Source organism: Poecilia latipinna, unplaced genomic scaffold, assembly GCF_001443285.1.
Source record: "Poecilia latipinna isolate Pla-1442-1.1 unplaced genomic scaffold, P_latipinna-1.0 Scaffold1112, whole genome shotgun sequence".
Taxonomy (NCBI): Eukaryota; Metazoa; Chordata; class Actinopteri; order Cyprinodontiformes; family Poeciliidae; genus Poecilia; species Poecilia latipinna.
Window position 1 is genome coordinate 128,102 of NW_015113728.1, and position 19,302 is coordinate 147,403.

Genomic DNA, 19,302 nt, shown 5'->3' on the forward strand with positions numbered 1-19,302 from the left:
GGATTACAGTGTAACAAAGTTCAGAAATTCAGAAAGACACAAACAGATGTGGCACCATGTGGAATACAAATGCTCTCAGCTGCTAAGTTTTTTTTTTTTTTTTTTCTTTGTTTTTTTTTTTAATGTATTGAGTTTAACGGCGGCAAATTTATTCCACATTTTCATTTTCTCCAAAATTGATCTAATATTGAGCCATTTGGAGAAAGCAACAGATCAAGTTTCATGCTGACGGTGGCCAATATAGCACTATCATTCATCATTTTAACATTCTTTATATGACTGTAAATCTCACATTTCAACTTTTATCTACTGTAAGAAAGAAAATCACGACCTATGCCTTTAGAAAACAAGCAGTGTGCCTATGTTAAATTACTGATTCAATATAAAAATATGTAAAAAAACCAAACATTTGTAAGTTCTTAACAATCTTGTGATGTTTTCCACAGGCTCCACAGGCAGAAGGCCCTCTTCTCCCCGGAGCAGTTCCTACCTCGTCTGGACGGGGTGCCAGTCGACTACGACAGCCTGACACTGGATCTCTTCATGCTGGGCTACTTTCACATCTTGGAGTTGGATCTCCCTGTGGATGAGAGGAAAATGAGGCACTTGCTGTGCTTCGAAGTTTTCGACCATTTGGGGACGTTCCCCTGGGAGACGATCAGAGAGTTTCACAAGGCCGTCGTGCAGGACATTGAGGCTGGGAACCGTGAGTGGAAGGACGGCTTTGAGGACATTAAAGTGAAATTCTTTGGAAACGCTGTGAGTGAATCTGAAGACGCGTCCAATGTGGTGAAACCCAGCCTCCCAGAGATTAGACAGGTCCCTAAAGTCATCGTTCAAACACCTACGCCTGATGAGAACATGCTCTACGGCGGAACTGATATCTCCAGTTTCAGCAATGAAGAAATATGTCAGTACATCGATCGCAGTTTTGCTTTTTGGAAAGAGAAAGAGGCAGAGATCTTTGATTTTGAGTAGTTTACTGTATCTTTTTAAAAAAATATTATGCTTTGTAGAAAAAGGTAACATGACTTATAAAATAACTTGTTTCTATTAAAGAACATGTTCTGCAGTTTAGAGAGGAAGCTTTTTTTCTGGTTTCTTTAATTACGACAGTTAATGTCATGTTTTCTTTAATTTTATTCAATATTGTCGGATGTGATCTAATTTGTACAATTTTTATACACTTTTACTGCACTGTGCTTTAGCAATTAAACAGCAACACATTTCAGAAGTATGTATAATATTTGATTTACTTAACATCAAACCTCAGGTATCGAACAACATCAACACAACTCTGACGCAAAAGAGTTTTTACTTCAGATCACCGACTGTCATTTGAGGTAAGTTGTTCTGGAGTTTTTTTTTCTCAGAAGAGGATTATGATTATGTTAAGGAACTTCCACATGTCAGCACTGCTTCATCTATCTCCTTATGGAGATTCCAGGGCCGTTCGGCAGAACATGTGCCTTTGGCAGCAGCTGTAGGTCTCAGACTTGTTGTTTGCAATCTGACTTCAGCACAGCGTCACTCAGTCCTAAAAATAACAGACGGACAGCCAGTCCTCCCCAGTGACTTGGCAAACATTTGCCATGTTGCCCACTCCATGTTGATCTTAGCCTTCGTTGCAATACTTGTGTTTTGATTCAAGGATGAACCCTCATTTTCAATCGGTCTATCTTGGGTGAGTTTTTCTTCTTTTTTTTAAAGTCATCTTTTGATTAATTTAAGCTTTACTCTTGTTTGTGCTATGACAAACAAGAGCAAAGCTAAACTAGATTCCTTCAGTTTTAAAGAGACCTAATCAAAAACATGCTTTTTTTAAAGGTAATGGCTAGAATTGTCTATAAAGAAAGCTTGATTAATCAAAATAGTGACAAGAACTTTATTAGTTGTATGATGCAGTTATTTAAAACTTTTAAGCTATCCTGAAAAAGTGGCTAAAAAATGGTTCTGCACTTCATTCGTTTTCAAAAATGAAAAAGTTTTGGTGGCATTTCAGAATCAGTTCTACTTGTATTTCCTTTATATTTATAGGAAAGTGCTGATCTGCTGACAGAAGAGTGTACGTTTAGGGATAAGGCTGATCATGGTGCGCAACGTGGACGATCTGGACTTCTGCCTGTCCTCCCATCCTCAGAGCATCCTGGAAGGCTTGCGCTTGCTCTGTTCACACCCCAAACTTGTGGATGTGACCCTGAGTGCAGGGGGAAGAGATTTCCCTTGTCACCGAGGGGTTCTGGCACTCTGCAGCATGTATTTCCGCTCCATGTTCTCAGGGGACTTTGTGGAGAGCATTGCTGCCCGTGTGGAGCTCCAGGATGTCGATCCTGACATCCTCAGCTGCTTGCTTGACTTTGCCTACACCGGCAAGCTGACAATAAACCAGAGCAATGTGGAGGGCTTGATTTGTACCTCCAGCCAACTACAGTTTCAGACAGTGCGAACTGTGTGCAGCCGATACCTGCAGAATCAGATCGACGAGACCAACTGCCTGGGAATCCTGGAGTTTGGAGAGATCCACGGTTGTCCTGAAGTTGTGGCCAAAGCGTGGGCCTTCCTCCTAGAGACTTTTGAGGCCGTGCAACAGGGCGAGGAGTTTCTGTTTTTGGGGAAAGATCGGCTGAAAGCTTGTTTGTCCGATGAAGGACTGAAAATCCGTTCGGAGTGCACACGCGTGGAAGCCATCTTGAAATGGGTCGGGCATCAGAAAGAGTCCCGACTGTGCCACCTTCCTGAACTCTTCAGCTTGTCACATCTGTCTCTGCTCAGCCTAAGTTACCTGACTGACACCCTACTGAAAGACAGTTTGGTCCAGGCCTCCCCTCGCTGCAGGGAGGCAATTCAAGAAGTTTGTAGAGAGGTTTGTGAGTGCGTCTAACCTCTCTTTCATATTTCCCCAAAATGGCATTCGATTACTAATGACACTTGTTACTTTTATCTTTCTAGAAGCAAGATTTGGCACAAGAATATTCCGAAAGACTAAACTCTCACAGTCCACAACCAAACTTGCAAGAAGTACTGTTTGTGATGGGCGGACGTTCACTAGATGATGAAGATGATAATGATTCAGACGAGGATGACGACGCAGACCCAAGACTTCAAAGACTGCCATCCAAGAACTGTGCCTTCTACAACACAAAGACAAGTAGGGATATACAACTATCTACATTTCACACTGGCTTGCTTTCAGAATCTAACGCTTTAAAATTTGCTGGGAACAGTCTGTCGGATTCCTTAAAACTGTTTGGCAGATATCAGAGGTCATTAACTGTGCTGTTGACAGGAAAACGACTTTTGGAGAGCTATGTTTTGGATGTGACAAAATTGGATCATCCTCTCAGTTCCGTACATGAGTGTTTTATTGCGACTGCTGATGGAAGGCATGTTAGAATTTTCTCAAGGGATTTTAAGGAAAAGATTGCTGCATCCCATTTTAAGACTTCTGGTTTCATGACAAGGCAAAATGACATTGGCCACAAATGGATTGTTTTGCCAAAAAAAATATGTTTCATTGCAGACTGCAAAGTAATGGCCACTTAATGGTTCTCGAGAACATTTTGCATTTTTGCCTAATTTCCTTCATACTTTTTAGACATTATTTCATTACTGTGTTATTTTATTTATGGAGACTTTTATCCAGTTCCCCATAATGCCTGAATGTGCCTCTGTAAAAATATTCTTCTCTGTTTCCCTGCAGAAAAGTGGCATGAACTGCCTAACTTCCCTAATCCCAACAAGTGGGGTTATGCCATGGTGACCCTAAACAATGATGTTTATGTAACAGGTCAGTTCAGCACCAGATGTTCAAACAAAAGACAAACATCAGATGAAAATGATGACATCTACAACTTTTTGAATAAATTGCATGAGGTCCTCCCTCAAGAAATGGATTATTATATCAGGCTTTTGACAAAGTGCGTTTGTCTGTCTGATAAGGGGGCTCGCGAGGTTCGAACACCAACTCATGGTCGACCACAGAGACCTGGAAGTACATCATGAAAGAGGGGAGATGGGTTACTGTAGCACCAATGATACGGCCCCGGACTAACCACACGTCGGCAACACTTAATGGCGAGCTTTACGTAATTGGAGGTGAGAAAATATAAGTATATGTGTTACTATCTTACAGCTGTTAGCAGTGTTGAACTGTGACAAACACCATTTAAGCTCCTTTGCTCCTTAGTTCAATTACCTCTGGCCCTGCAGAGGAACAGACTACTAAGAATGTGTTTGCATTTCTTTCTTGTACCTTGCAAATGTTTTCAAACCCCTTGAATATTTCCACTTGTTGTCAAAATAAAAACCAACACCTTATGGTAGTTTATTAGTTTTTATGTGATATACAAAGTAGTGGATGATTGTTAAATGCAGGGACTCTAGCACTACAAATCATAAGGCCAGAGCTACAGTGGTTGGAAGTAGCTTATTGCAGTCCATGTCCAGACGTACATCTAATTAAGAATCTGTGACAAGACTTGAAAATGTCATGTTTTGGACCATCTTCATTCAATCTGTCTTAGCTTGAGCTTCTTCTGCAGAAAAGACTGGACTCAAATCCATCTCTAGATGTGCAAGGCTGTTATAGACATACCCCAAAAGACTTGCAACTGTAAATGCCAGAGATAGCTGGTTCTGCAATAAGACTCAAGGGGGCTGAAAGCAAATGCACACCACACTTTTTAGATTGTTAACAGTAAAGAAGTTTGAAAACTACACATTCTTTTCTTTCCAATTCACAGTTATATGCTACTAGGTTATGTTGTTGTTTTTGGTCTGTCACATGTAACCCCAGGAAAATACATCAAAGATTTTGGTTGTCACATGATGAAATGTGGATAAAATTCAAGTGGTATGAATGCTTTTGCATGGCACAGTATTGTTAAGAATTACTGCAGTTGTTTTTATTATCCACGCTGGACTATTTCAGTATAATTCCCACAATTTTCTTTTTCCTGTTTTAGGCACGACGTCGGCTCAAGTTGAGGTTGAGCATTACGACCCTTACAGTAACACCTGGGCGTTGACGTGTCCCGCTTTAAAATATGTGACTAACTTCACAGCCACAGCTTGTTTTGGAAAGCTTTATGTGATTGGATCATGCGCAGTGAAGTACAATGCACTGACCATGCAGTGTTACAACCCTGTCATAGGTAAGGTGGATTTCAGCATCATATCACTGCTGTTAGACACAACTCGATCTCATCTGCAAATTTTTAAATTGAGCGATTGAAAACAGGGGAAAAAAACTATTTTCAGCATAAAAAAATCTCATAATTTGTGCACCCTTTTATTTTTATTCTTTATAGATGCCTGGATCAGTATAGGGTCGCCTTTCATCCCCAAGTATTTGTCATCTCCTCGTTCCGTCTGTGTGGACGGGATAATATACCTGTTGGCTGATAACACAAAGAAAGTTTACTCATATGACCCAGAGGCAAACATGTGGCAAAAGGTGGGCTATTGAAATCAAACCAGAAACTACTATGGCAATAGAAATATGAAAACAACATTCAAAGCAGAACACCTTTTAAAATTCTTCAGTGTCAGTCAAAGCTTTGACTTTTTAATGCCTCCAGGTGCAGCTTCTTCACATGCTCCATGAGAATGGTGGCCTCGTATCCCTGGATGGAAAGCTGTATGTCACGGGCGGCCACTGGAAAGGAATGGAGGGCGACTATGGGGTGGAAGTGGAGGTTTACAACCGAGCATCCAACACCTGGGATGTGGAATGTTTCCTCCCAAGACTTTGGTTCTACAGTGGAGTATCCACTATATTCCTAGATCCATCCCAGTGGCCTGAACTTCCACCCATAGATTTGACATAGATGCCATCAAGGCATCTATGTCTTGATGGCAAGACATAGATGCCATCAAGACATTGATGCCATCAAGCCATCTATGTCTTGATGGCATAGATGCCATCAAGACCCCCAAAACTGTTTCAGTTTTGGGGGTCAGTGAGTTCAGAGAGACATACCCAGCATATGTCTATTGTTGGAGTGAAAGTATCAAGTCAGTCAGAGGATGTCCTTTGTGCCAAGAATAGTGTGCCACATAATCCTCTGGAAATCTCAATGCATTAATGCATGCTTTAGTGCTCAACAGGTGTTTATCCTTTGCTTCATGTATTTGACAGCTGAACTCTTTGCTTTATGATACTAGTGAATATTTTTTTAATTTTTTTTTTTTTTTTTGCAGAAATTGTTTCAAAGCATCTGCTTTGAGCATTATTATGAAGTATCATTACTCGTATTTGTTGCTACAAATGAACTATTATGGTTCTCCAAATAAAAGGAATTAATAAAAAAAATGTTTTCCGTTAGTCCCTTTAAAGGTTATAAAACATGGTGCTGTAATTGTCTCGTTTAATTATTAACCCATTGGAATTCAGTAGTTTGGCTAGCGGGTTCAGTCATCCAATGGAATCAACAACTCTTGCATTCTGTTACCTTGACAACGTTGCTTGTGCGTGTGGTAACCATGGCGAATTGTTTGGCAGTAGAGAGCTTTGCTGTGGCTGCAAATGATTCTAAAGTTTCTTAACCTTATGCCTACAGTTATTTTTACTTTTATTTGAATGTATTCTCAAAAGGTTTCCAGGGTTTTGTAGCAGAGCGCGAGCTAACTTTAAAGCAAACAAATTACTGAACGCTTAAAGGTATAAAGCATTTAATGGTTAAAGTTGGAAAAGTTTTATAATGAGTTCTCGACGGGAGCAAGATGGACACTCACCAAGACTGGAGGCTGTGATTCAGGTAACATAACACTTCGCCGTTTTAAACTGCGTCATTATTATTAGTAGTAGAGGTCTGTCGAATTGATGACGGCTCAGAGAAGAGCAGGTGTGGAGAATTAGGCTATTTAACCTTTGTGTCCAGAAAAAGGGTCCAACCGACCCCACACACGTAAAACTTGTCATTTTCCACAGTGCTCTACGTTTGCCTCAGTCTTTGCACGCACAAGGGTTAAAGAACTAGAAAGTTCTTGAAGGGAATATCATGTATGATATTTCTGACTGTAGCTTGAAGCTTGTTTATGCTAATATATGAGTCATTTAATTTAAAATTCAATAAGTGAACAGCTATTAATCAATAATTAAACATATCAATTAAATTTCCCGATAATGTAGAAACAAACAAAAACAGTTGTAACTGATTTGATAGTTTTATGACTATTCGTATGCCTATATTATCATAACCATTATGAAACGTATGCAGTTATATTCAGAATAATACACATGTTTCTTCGGAAGTATAAAACTCCAAATCTTTGATTTCCAAAGCGCAAGTATATTGGGGACACTGCATATTAAATTCCAAAACAAAGCCTGAAGAAATCTATGCCTAATTTATCATTACTGGGAAATATATATTCAGCTGTTAAAAATGTGGCGGTGTCAGCTTTTTACTTAAAGAAGTCAGACATTTACTGTGCATAAACCTGGGAAAACACGCTTGAAGATTCAGGTCTCCTCTAAATCACTGAAGAATTTGGTTCAGCAGCTGTTTCTGAGAACTGCTTCACATCTGCAGTCGACCAACTGCTAACAGGTATTCCAGCTCTGGACAATTTGACTACATTCCAACATTCCTCTGCAATTTCTTATTTTGCCTCTGAAACAGCAGGTTTTGATGTCACCCCTGGAGTATTTTTTTATTAGGTCTGAGGATTGGGCAGTAACATCAATCTTGTTTTTCTGGATGTTGGTTTCTCACTGGTATGTTTATTGATAGTTTTCCCCACTCTTAGAACTTCTCCTCTTTGGCAAAAGGCAACATGAACCCTTTTCCATTTTGGATAATTGATCCATTTGAATGGCAGTTTTCCATTTTCTTCCATGTCTTTTTGGTTTTAGTTTCTATTTTAAAGCATTTGAGAAAATTGCAGAGCAGCCTATTATTTTCTGCACATTTTTATGTTTTACCTTCTCCAATCAACTTTTTAATCGTAGCACACTGTTCCTATGAACAATGTGTGGAACAACCCAGAGGAATGCACCATAACCAGCATGTTCCACTTTGTCCTTAAATAAGGGCTGCCTGTTTGGAGCCTGTTTTTTCATGGAATGAATGATCTAATTGATTAATCTCCACATTACTAATATTTCTGAACACGTCCCTTTCAACTTGATGATTCACTTACTCAGAATCAGCAGCATGCATGTCATGATCGTTGAGTCTGTTGGTTTTCTATTATTCAACTACAGCCATTGCTTGTTTCTACCAAAAATATCCAGCGCTGGCTCAGGCAGATTCAACTCTGCCTGATCCAGAGCTGAATCTGGAAGAGAATCGGTGGAAGGAGTTTAAGATTGCAAGGTGACCTTCCAACCTCAAAAACTTTGGGCTCATCACAAGATGAGCTCATCATTTTGACATCAAAAATATCAGTGGAAACATGTAAAATCCTGAAAAGCAATCATAAAAAAAATGTTTGATTGATGTCACGCCAATAAAGATTTTTCCACTGATTACAGAGAAGAATATAAATCAATTTTAAGATGCCTCTTTCCAAAAAAATCTATGTATTTTTTAAAATGTATAATTCTTTTGCATAACCATCTAATTTCTTGGCAGAAATGAACTCTTTAGTTGAAAGAAAATCATTTTAGACATAAATCTGTCTATAATAATTTTGGGTAGTACCTGATATTGTCTTTTCTTTCCCTTAAAAAGGAGGGAAAGACATGCAGCATAGGAACCCAGGAGGGAGGTTGAAGTGTCAAGGTTCATAGCCTCTAAATACGGGGAGCCTGCTCTAACTACTGTGGCACTCAATGTCCTTATATGTAATTTATGCCTATAATTATAGGAACATTTATTAGGTTTATCTTTTGTTGAAAGAGCATCATTTGGAAGGATTAATGTGTTGTAAAGCAAACGCACTGAGGTGCAAACAGTTCAGACAGTATAAGCTGAAGTATTTCAGAGTGTTATATTACCCCGGGACTCATAAACAAATTTGACACTGTGTAGAATTTAATATGTATCACTTATATTAAAAATGCTTTTGTCAACATGTCTTGAGCAACCAACAGTGGTACAAATTAAGTTCTGGAAAGTCGTTTAACAAGAACAAAACATGAATGCAAGAGTTTAATATTAATGAATGAGTTGGTTTTTCACAGTCCTTTTTTCAGCTTTACATCATGTTATAATTTTATTCCCTCATCAGAAATATACCTGGAGTATTGATTTTATTCTTTCCTGCATGTTTGAGAAATCCTTTAATCTCCTTGTACAACCACTGTGTAAAACACCTGGGTGAGCCTAGTATTGCCTTAGAAGACGAAAATCTTCCTCAGAGCTGCAGTTTCCAAACTTCCGCTTTGCAGAGCAACCCTCCCCTGATACTCCTCCACTCTGCTCCTTCAGACTAGTCAGCAGCAATTAGCAAACACCCTGGTGGAACTGCGCATCAGCTGAGCTCATTATACAATCTACTTCTCAGTGAAATGCTAGCAAAATTTTGCTAGAGGGTTAATAGAGGAGCCATGTTGTGATGATTTCTTGAAGGCGAAGTTTCAGAGAAAGCAGGAGTTTTTAAAGAGACAGAGGCCCAATTTCAAGGCATTAAATTACGAAGTATTTTTTTAAAGTTATTTTTGATGTATACAGCATTTTTATAACTGAAGTTAGCAGTTACTTGATTGTGCTACAAAATAGCACTATATGCCTGGAAAACACATAATACTTCCCCTTTACGTGATATGTTGGGCATAATGTCATTGTAGAAGTTGAAGAAGACTCTGCTTCAGTCGGACAGCAGCTCAGGAGACAGAAGTCTGACACTTCAAGAGGATGTGGAAGAATCTGGAGCCACTGCTATCCCTATCGCCTCTCACATTTGTCAGATCATCGCCCGCAACCTCGCTGAACAGCCTGATGGTAGGGAAGCAAGCTTCACTTGTCATTCCCAGACAAAAGCACTGGCTATGTGTTGCATTAGTTCTGCCTCTCACACTTCTGTATCAGGTACCGTCACATGCAAAGCCTGACACCTCTGTACGCTTGGATCTGTTTCTCCAAACCAGGTGAGAGCGTTGAGGTTAGCAAGCTGGAGGAGAGCGGTGCCCTGAGGGAGCATTCTTCTCCTGGCCAGATGGACGACGACCAGCCACTAGTCAAACAAACCAGTCTCACAGAGAGGGTAGGAGCAACACAGGGCAGCAAGGAATTTTTAGGCCAAGGTTAAATTGTGGAATGTTATTTGCATTTTTAGAGTTCAGTGTAGCCATGCTGTCTTGGCTTAGTGTTTCTCCCTATATATACATGCTTAGAGCTGCTTTAAAAATATTAATGGTTTACACATTTCTTATTTGAGATTAGAAGTTCTTCCACTCTCGTCACAAATGAATGCATTTAGAAATATGATCACAGTAAGCATCACTGCAGCACATCTCTCTCTAACAGGGAAAGCCTTTTAGGTATGAATAAGCAAATAGAAGATTAAAGCCTGTTTGTACCTGTGAGAAATCAAAGAAGGGATTAACTCAGAACAAACTCATGCTTTAATTAATGCACTTATGCAAATTAACATATTTTTCTATGTTTATGCGAGTGATTGAATGTGGTAGAGATACAATCTGTGCATCTATGCTGACAATATGTCAGGATACATGTGTTTGTAAGTTCAAGTAAGAGAAACAAGCGAGTTATGAAGGGTCTCCTTGTGGTCTGCTCAGGTAGACTCAGACCCCCCTTTGCTCCTGATATTCGGCGTCTCCGTTCACCGCCTCCCATGGCTGCTGCTCCATGTAGCGGCAGCTGTTTAGGAAGAAAATTATGAAGGTCACTGGCCTTCTCCCCTGAGACCATTGAAGAAAAAGATCGTTTTTCACCGGGTATAAAGCACCTATTTTGTGACAACACTACCCTCATTCTGCTTCTGCAGTTAGCAGATCTAAATGCATTCACCTATATTGTTGGTATTTTTAGATGGCTTTTAACAATACTAAATATAAATAAAGCAACCAAGTGTTTCTTATGTTTGTAGATGACGCTAAACCTTGAATCTGATTTAGTAGTTTTTAACAAGCCCAGAGATGTGTAGTAATGTCTGCCCACTGTGTTTATGGCTCGTTTCCAGATATGCTTCCATGCTGGTATGAATTCCTAATAAGTTTATATTATAAACAAATAACATAAAAATAGCTGAGTCTTAGAAAATTTAAGGTTGATTTTTATTTTTAACTCTGAAATAGTCCAGGTTAGTTGTTGCCAGTCTTTTATCTGACCTTAGTTAAACAGTAGTCTTTTCAGTCAGCATAATCTTACGCAGTTGTGTTTTGCAAAAGTATGTATACTCCTAATTTGCTTCACACTTTGTAATGTTACAACCGCAAACTTGACTGTATTTTAATAGTTTTATGTGACAGGCCAAACTACATGGGTCATAACTTCAAAATGCTATATGGTTTCCACATTTTCTCACAAGTCATCTGAAAATGTGCTGTATGAAGCCCCTGAGTCGCCTTGTTTTTGGATTTGCCTCTTAACAGCTTTGTACATCCATGTACTGACTTGTCCAGAAAATAGTTCAAGTTCAGTCAGACCGGACGGAGAGCATCTGTAAACATTCATTTTCAAGTCTTGCTACAGATTCGTCATTGGATTTTCCCAATTTCAAGATGAAGTCACTTCCATGTTTCACCGTGTGAACGGTGTGTTCAGGGTGATGCGCAGTGTTTCTCTCCACATATCGCATTTTAGGTCATCTCACCAGAGCAAGGTATACTACATGTTTGTTGTTTCCCATCAAAGCCCGAGAAACAGGTTATCTTATGACTTTTCTTTTGTGTTACAGTTGCCATCCTAGAAGCCAGAATTGTGAAGTCGCTAATTTGTGTTGGTCTGTTGCATAAAATTCTAAGTTTAGGAAAAGTTTATGGCAATGTTAGCGAGGCACTGTAAAGGTGGTATAGAGTTCCACATTTAGCTCATCACAAAAAAGCTAAAGAATACAGAATTTTCACAAAATGTTTAAATGTCATGTCTTTGTTAGAAACATGGCCTTCTAGAACCCTAGACAGTATTGAGGTTTGATATTTGCCAGTTGACAACTATCTGCTATAAAAATTGACCATTTGGAAACATATATCATACCAAATCCCCCAGTCTTTGAGCTGTCAGAGAACTATTACCTCCATACCGCTAAGCTCAAACTTGAACTCTGAAAGCATTCCTATGTGCCTGGTAAGTCACTCTTTGTGATCTCTGGTGACCCCAGAAAATTGCTGCTGAGCCAGGATAAACCTTGACCTAGTTTGTGTTGCATAGCCTGATGTTTCTGTATTCTGTGTTTCTTTCGCAGATACGCCAGTGTGCGTTTTCTCATACGAAGCAGCCTACTGCCTGCAAAACACTGCAATATTACAGTCAGGTGGATAAAGATGATTTTAGATTAATTATCTCTGACCCCAATTGCCATTTGCCCAGTGCTCTCTAGAATCTTTTTACCCCATTCTTTCTTCAGAAGATTCCTGCCAAACACAAGTAGATAAAGTCAAGTTTTAGAAATTTTCTCTGTCTTCTTTCATCTTGCCACCGTCTGTTTCCAGCCTGTATTTCTTATCAATCCAGTTCATTTAGGCTGCAGTTTAACTGGAACAGGTCCAAAACATCTGTCGATGTGAATAGTAAAAATAAGTTACCTTCTCCTCTGAGAGTAGGCTTAAAAGCTTCATTTTGTTATGAAAAGCAGTTCAGTAGAACATATAGCCTTTTACATAAGGCTTCTCAAGTTACCCGACTTTAAAGTCAAGCATTTAGCATACTTTCTAGTTATTTAAACATGTCTAAAACATATGAAACCTTGAGTGAATGACCTGCCTGTGTGGGTTCTCTATAGCATTGTCTTAGATGGGGGCCATTCGTGTTAAATGCCGCAGGCCTCACTGGCCATGTGCTCGTGAGTGTGCGGCACGTATTATTAGTTCACCACATTTACATTGATTATTTGTACCGTTTGCACATCATTACCGCAGCTGTTACCATGCATGACCAAAAAGTTCACTGTATTTTGACACGCTCATAACAGTTGCCCCCTCCTTCCCTCCTTCCCCTCTCTCTGTTTGTTATCCCACATTGTGTAATTATAGTCAGTGATGATACATAAACAGCTTTCACAATCAGCTGGGGTTCCTTTGCGGAGTCAGCACCCAGGGGACAATATGGGGGAAGAAAGGAGGGGGTTATGTTGTTCAAGTAGGATAGTAAGTTCTTCGGGCTGCTTGGGGGCGATGAACATCCGCTCCAGCTGTGTTTAGGAATCTGACAGATAGTGCACTCCATTAATTCCCTTTATTAAGCCTCTGGGCTCAGGCCAAGCCAGAGAAAACGATTGCAGCTGTAACCCTTCGCATGCCGACTGCAAGCCTCGGCCAGATGTCACCCTTGGATAGTCTGACAGAAAGAAAGGGAACCGATGTTGGTGATGGCTTTCTGAGTGTCCCTGGAAACAGCAATACAAAAACAAACAAACAAAAAAACAACAACATGGATTTGTTTTTTTTGGAGAGGACAAGGGGGGGAATTAGAAAAGCTTCACAGATCTGCTCTTTTCATTAAACCCAGCTCAGTGTTTAGATAAACTGGACCGTTATCAGATCTGTAAGAGAATATTGTCATCACGACTTGTTAACTCGATGGATTGGATTCTTTTTTTTTTTTTTTTTGTTCTTCCTCATGGGCAAGGCAGAACATTTTGGCTGAAACACCAAAGCTTTCACAAGGGCCTTTAAAATGATTCTCTTGTTGCTTGTTGGCAGTTGAATCAAAGCAGGATTAGCCCTTGATGTTGTTTGAAATATTTATCAAAAGAGACAATACAAGGAGTGGCACAAATCATAAATATCAAGAAATATAAAAACCTAATGCAAACCACATTTTAACGGCCCTAAGAGTCTTGCGCTCAAGAAAAGGACGCATGAGAATGAAAAAAGTGAAAGGAACCCTAGCTAACATATGGCGGCATAAAACACGCCATGACTTAAGGGGCTGTTTTTGTATGAATTGTGTTTTGAACATTATTACAGAATGGCACTTGGTGACCTCATGGGATCGGGCTCAGCTCACTTAAAGGAGCCGTCGAGGCTGTTCAAAACTAATTGTACTCTGAAGCGGATCATAAATAGCTTAGGGCTCGGCAAGCACACTTCTGGGCCCCCGCTAAGTCCTGTAAGCCCCCCTGCGTCAGGGCAGATGGAATGCTGAGATTATTGGTTTCTCTCTTTTGCCTTTACAGTCATCACTTGACGGGTGTGTTGTGAGAAACAGTGAGGTCACGCTCATCGAGTGATGCAGGGGGATTCGGTTTAGTGATGCAAGACAACCAAGTGAAACGATGCTGTCCACGGAGGACTGTTAGTGCGCCCCCCCTTGGGATCTTCCTGCACAGAGCATGGCTAATCTGCAGCAGCCCCGGCCTCATGCTTTACTGCCGAAGGGGGAAAGAAACCATAAAAAAGCGTCATCTCTGTGGTGTGTGGAATTGGGGCGAGGCTCTGGCAAGACGCTCACACGCTGGTGCTGCCGTGCATGAGAAGGACAAACAACCCTCCACACCGAGTTAAGGCGGAGACCTTTATGAGTTGCCGAGGATACCTGGTCACCGAGTGCACAAAACGTTCTTTATGCTATTGATTTGAGAAATTCTCCTGACAATTTGCACTGCATGACCCACCCGGTGTGGAACTGAGTGATGCATCCAGACATTCTGTTTTCCCTACTTTAATTTCTGGAGGCGTGCAAAATACAAAGAATAGTTAAACCTGTGTTTAGCTGAAAGTTATTGTTCCAGTTTATACCTTGTAGTCAGAGGCATCCACAGACATTTTGGGGGGCAGGTGCTCAAATGGAAATCGAATTATGTCGTGCAGAATTACAAATATGTAAGGCACTGATAATATAGGCTTTTAAATCCAGAAATGCTACTTCTGGCCACATAATTTACACTATAAATTGAAAAAGATTTCAAAAGGGCACTTTTTTTGTTCAGAGCAAAAAGGGCAGGAACTCTAGCAACTCCTAGTGTCTAATTGTCCCTGCTTGCAACATCTTGTTCATGATAGTAGACCCAATTCTGAAATACTGTTTAAAGCTGCAGTATGTAAGTTTTTTTTCTTTTTTTTTTTTTACATATTTATTGAAACTGTGTCTCTCTGTCATGACAGTATGGCACAAATAGTCTGTGAGAAAAAAAATCAAGCTCCCCTGCCTTCTCCCAGTGCTAGCTAGAAACAACCAATCAGAGCTAACCAAATCAGCGCTGTTTTATTAAGTCATCTCAACACCATTTTTCCCTGCCTGCTTGAGTCATCGGCAACAACAAAACAACCCATCTCGTTAAAAATGACTTTAAACTGGTGCGCCATAAGTTTTTAAAACTTTTATATCCCTTCATGGTGGTAACAAGCAAAGCCTGATTTTATGTATTTATCGTACTTCTGTTAATAGGGTACTACATTGTTGGATTATTCCAAGATTGTTTTTGAGTCTTGTTGGAACTAACTGATTGCTTTCCCGATGTTTTTATTCTCTTGGGCAATCTTTTTTTTTGATGTTGTTCCGACACCTCAAATACATGAAGTCAGAAGACAATTCTTGAATTAAATATCCTAACCTTTCAAGGTACATATATAAAGTGTGGGCTTGTCAACAAGTCAATGTTGTTGCTACAGCTTTTCCAAAACACGCACAATCAGTGACTCTTTACACAACTGTTGTTTCCAGGAGTCCCTTTTTGAACCGCAGCTGCCGAACTTCTGTGTATTTCAAACACCGCCCATGTTATTCCTCCCTGCCCGTTCCCCGTGGCTGTCACCTCAACAACGGGCAGTAAACATTGCTCTTATGCTCTCTGGGTCCTCATAGAAAAACAGCTCAGCCTCGGGCCAAGTGCGTGATACACCTAATGTAATTTGTAGCATAAATGTCTGAAAAAGGGCATATGAAAATGTGCGAATAATGCTGGCAACGTCATTGAGTCCAGTGTCGAACAGTGAGACCATTGTCTTGACTCTCTTGGAGCCTGCTGGAGAGATTAAGCATCCCGAGAAGAGACGAGGTACAGAAGAGAGTAGAGAAAGGGGCTGGGGGCTGGGGGGTCCCAGGACTGATTTGAAAGGTTTAGATGGTTTTTTTGGAGTGTTTTGAAGGGGAGGGGTCTCCCTCTTGTTCAATCTCTTCCTCTCTTTGTACATGAGGAGTCAGCAAGGGCAGTTGGAGGCACACAGTGTGTTGTAGTGCTCTGGGGCCATGTGGTTTCTATTAGTGAGGACAGGGTGTCTGGCACCAACACAGAGAGTGGGTGGTGCAGAGGGAGCCGAGGGCGTATTAGGTTGAGGGGTTACAAGACATCGGGATTTTAAGATACGAGAGAATCTGAGATACTACTGTGAGAAGTCGAAGGATATTTAAATAATTTTAAATGCATTGATTGAAAAAATATCACATATTGACACCAAAATACAATCATCTATGTATCTGTGTTCACTGACTGAAATTATTTGACAAATATAGTGCATGATTTGGTGTGCTTTATGTTTGCCTAAAGTTAGTTTTGTTTTGTAAACATTTTGTTTTGCTTCAGTAATTTAACTATTTCTGTTTCTAACTGCAGCCTGTTTTGGCCCATTTAAATGGGATTTTAAATCAGGTTTTTAAATTTCTTGGTAAAGTAATGTTTAGTAATAGAGATTAGGAAGAGAGTGCTGAGTAAAAGTGTTTGCTCTTTTAAAGATTTGTGCTTTTTTTCTTTTGCATCTTCATGATACTTTCATCAACTGTCCTAATAAAAAAGTGCAATGATATTTTAGTGTATCGAAAGAACTTATCAGGCAATTTTAACTCCAGAAAAATACGAAAAACAAATTTCAAATGTTTATTAGGAGAAAGAGGTATCAATCAATCAATCAATCAATCAATCAATCAATTTTTTATGTAGTACATTTCAGCAACAAGGAAGGTCAAAGTCCTTTACATCATAAAATGAAAAGTCATAAAACATCTACAATCATCAATTGAGAACCCACTAACAAACATTACATTTTATCGAGTCCCATCATCAAAATCATCAATATGTATCAAATATGTTGGTCAGTGTTTCAGTTATTATGGGTCGAAAGCAGTTCTAAACTGGTGAGGGTTTTCGTCTTGAGTTAAAGAAACTCGGTGTTTTGACAGTTTTACAGTTTTCTGGAAGTTAGTTCCAGATCTGTGGTGTATAGAAGCTGAATGCTCTTTCACTATGTTTGGTTCTGATATCAAAACCAAATTACAATTAAACTCATAATCCATCGTACCAGACACTATTTTTACTCTGCCAATAATTTTGTTTCTAATATGGAAAAGAGAGCGAAATCTTAAAGTATAGAAAAGCAATGTGAGAAATATTAAGTTAGAAATTTTTTTTTTATCATTTCCCCTCTTTTTAAGAACATATGGTGTCAAAAACTTCCCAAATAATTAAGTAAAAATCTTCACTGGCATTGTGTGACAGTCAAACCCTTCTTGCTTTTACTGGCTATCTTTTGACATGCATGTTTTGAGTTGTATTCTGATTATTTCACTTGGGGGAGGAGCTCCAAGTACTCAAGACATATGATGACTGTCGCTTGAAAATGTTTGATTCAGAAGAAACATGTTGGTTAAAAACAACAAAAAAAAAATCCTTTAAGCTTTTCAGGCACGAGTAATTTATGTTTTGACTGTAATGCTGTTTGAATCTTATCTGCACACTTCTTAAGTCATTAATTAACTGTGATAAGTCGCACTTCTTCTTACTTCCATTCCACTGGCTGCATCACAAGCTTACTATTGATTATTATGTTTTATTACTGCAGTATTACTGCAGTATCACTGTTTTCCTACTTGCAACCAGAACGCTCTTAACACGCGTTACATCATTCCCACCTCCGAGCTCAGACTTCCGAAATAACTTCAACACAGCGGTAGAAGCAAGAAATCATTTAAATACAGCATGTCTGACAACATGAAGTTAGCCAAGAGAACTCAAAAAGCAACACATCATGCCCTGATCTAATACATTTAATAACAAGTGAGAAGTCTTGAACTTTTCTTTTGGACTCAATCGATCCACAGTGAGAGCCATTATCTACAAATAAAGAAAACATGGAAGAGTGGATTAACTTTCCCAGGAGCGGTCAGCCTAACAAAATCCCTTTGAGAGCACTGACAACTGAACCAGGAGGACACAGAAGAACTTAGAACAATATCTAATGACATGTCGGCTTCACTTACCTCAGAAAAAAAGAAAGAAAAAGAACATAAAGTTATGTCTCACATTTCGCTAAAATTTAGTCTACTTTACTGTGGTTCACGTCTTCAATTAAACTAGTGATTCTAGTTTAATTGTTTATTCCTGGTGTATACTTATTCTTTGTTATGCTTAGACAAGTTTCCATATTTTCTCTCCCTTGCTCCTTGTTGCCACGCTCTCTTCCTGTCTTTCTGTCTCTCCCTCTCTCTCACTCCTCAGCCTGCCTTCTGCTCTCTCCCTTCACACCTGCAACCCGTTTCTATCGGCCATCTTGTTCTTTGTTCAGTAATCAAGCTCCCAGTATACTTACAACTCATTCTCAGTCAGTCCTTGCTGGTTCCTCCCATTATTTTTCTGTTGTGCTCTGGCTCCCTGTGTTCCTCTGATTTTTTGTTCTTCATTTTTTCATTAAGTGTTCATAAACAACTCTCTGCCTCTGCTGCTCTTGCAATTAGGTCCTACTCCGCCACAGCACCATAACAAAGACACTGCATTGGAGAACTCCTGGAGTCAGAAAAGATGAAACTGTCTAATTCACCTATGAATCGGTTTTAAGTAGAAATACATGTTTGATGCCGTTTGAGGTTATTTAGAAGCGGGATAACCATGGAAACTTAATTTGCGAAATACTTGGATTATTTTAATATGGTTTAATATGGTCTAGATGTTTTTCCCCTCTTTTATGCTACATGATCAGAATGATCATGTAGCATATTAAACTGTTTGACAGTAAGCAGATAGTGAAATAATATGAAATGCATTGATTTATACCATTACAGCTGCATTGTTTTAAAATAATCATTACTGTAATTCGGCTTCAGGGTTACACAAATATGTGTCCATTTATTGTTACTTCTTCACTTTTGGGACATAGCTATAAAGAACAATTTTTATCAAAATCAATGTTGCCTTATTTCAGACCCCAAAAGCAGATGTTTACAATCAGTCAATGAGCAGAAAAGTTCTATGATTAGATAGTCATTTGAAACACACATCCTTTTTTTTTTTTTTTTTTTTTTT

General features: G+C 39.4%; 3 protein-coding genes across 3 annotated transcripts in view; all 3 read left to right on the top strand.

Moving 5' to 3' along the window:
* The window catches only part of espnla (espin like a), a 28,009-nt gene extending 26,775 nt beyond the window's left edge, over positions 1-1,234 (top strand). Inside the window, exon 11 of the mRNA XM_015052471.1 lies at positions 447-1,234. Coding sequence (XP_014907957.1) covers positions 447-978 — 532 coding nt within the window. The 3' untranslated portion in view covers positions 979-1,234. The remainder of the gene's footprint in view (positions 1-446) is intronic.
* A 302-nt stretch (positions 1,235-1,536) lies between these two features.
* On the top strand, positions 1,537-5,843 carry klhl30 (kelch-like family member 30). The gene is made up of 8 exons (XM_015052472.1): positions 1,537-1,684; positions 2,038-2,863; positions 2,950-3,148; positions 3,701-3,787; positions 3,940-4,095; positions 4,965-5,153; positions 5,310-5,455; positions 5,580-5,843. Exons 2-8 carry the CDS (start codon positions 2,090-2,092, stop codon positions 5,826-5,828), a joined length of 1,800 nt encoding a protein of 599 aa, XP_014907958.1. The 5' UTR covers positions 1,537-1,684; positions 2,038-2,089; the 3' UTR covers positions 5,829-5,843.
* Positions 5,844-6,693: 850 nt separating this feature from the next.
* The window catches only part of LOC106959713 (rootletin-like), a 17,164-nt gene continuing 4,555 nt past the window's right edge, over positions 6,694-19,302 (top strand). The window contains exons 1-3 of the mRNA XM_015052469.1: positions 6,694-6,758; positions 9,737-9,890; positions 10,037-10,152. Of these exons, the coding sequence (XP_014907955.1) occupies positions 6,702-6,758; positions 9,737-9,890; positions 10,037-10,152 (327 nt within the window). The 5' untranslated portion in view covers positions 6,694-6,701. The remainder of the gene's footprint in view (positions 6,759-9,736; positions 9,891-10,036; positions 10,153-19,302) is intronic.

What these genes read in the sequence shown, in the direction of transcription:
- klhl30 (XM_015052472.1), top strand. Translation starts at nt 2,090, where the DNA reads ATGGTGCGCAACGTGGACGATCTGGACTTCTGCCTGTCCTCCCATCCT. An exon ending in CAATGATGTTTATGTAACAG is followed by an intron (nt 3,788 to 3,939) that starts GTCAGTTCAGCA and finishes CTGTCTGATAAG; the next exon opens with GGGGCTCGCGAGGTTCGAAC. An exon ending in AGGCAAACATGTGGCAAAAG is followed by an intron (nt 5,456 to 5,579) that starts GTGGGCTATTGA and finishes TAATGCCTCCAG; the next exon opens with GTGCAGCTTCTTCACATGCT.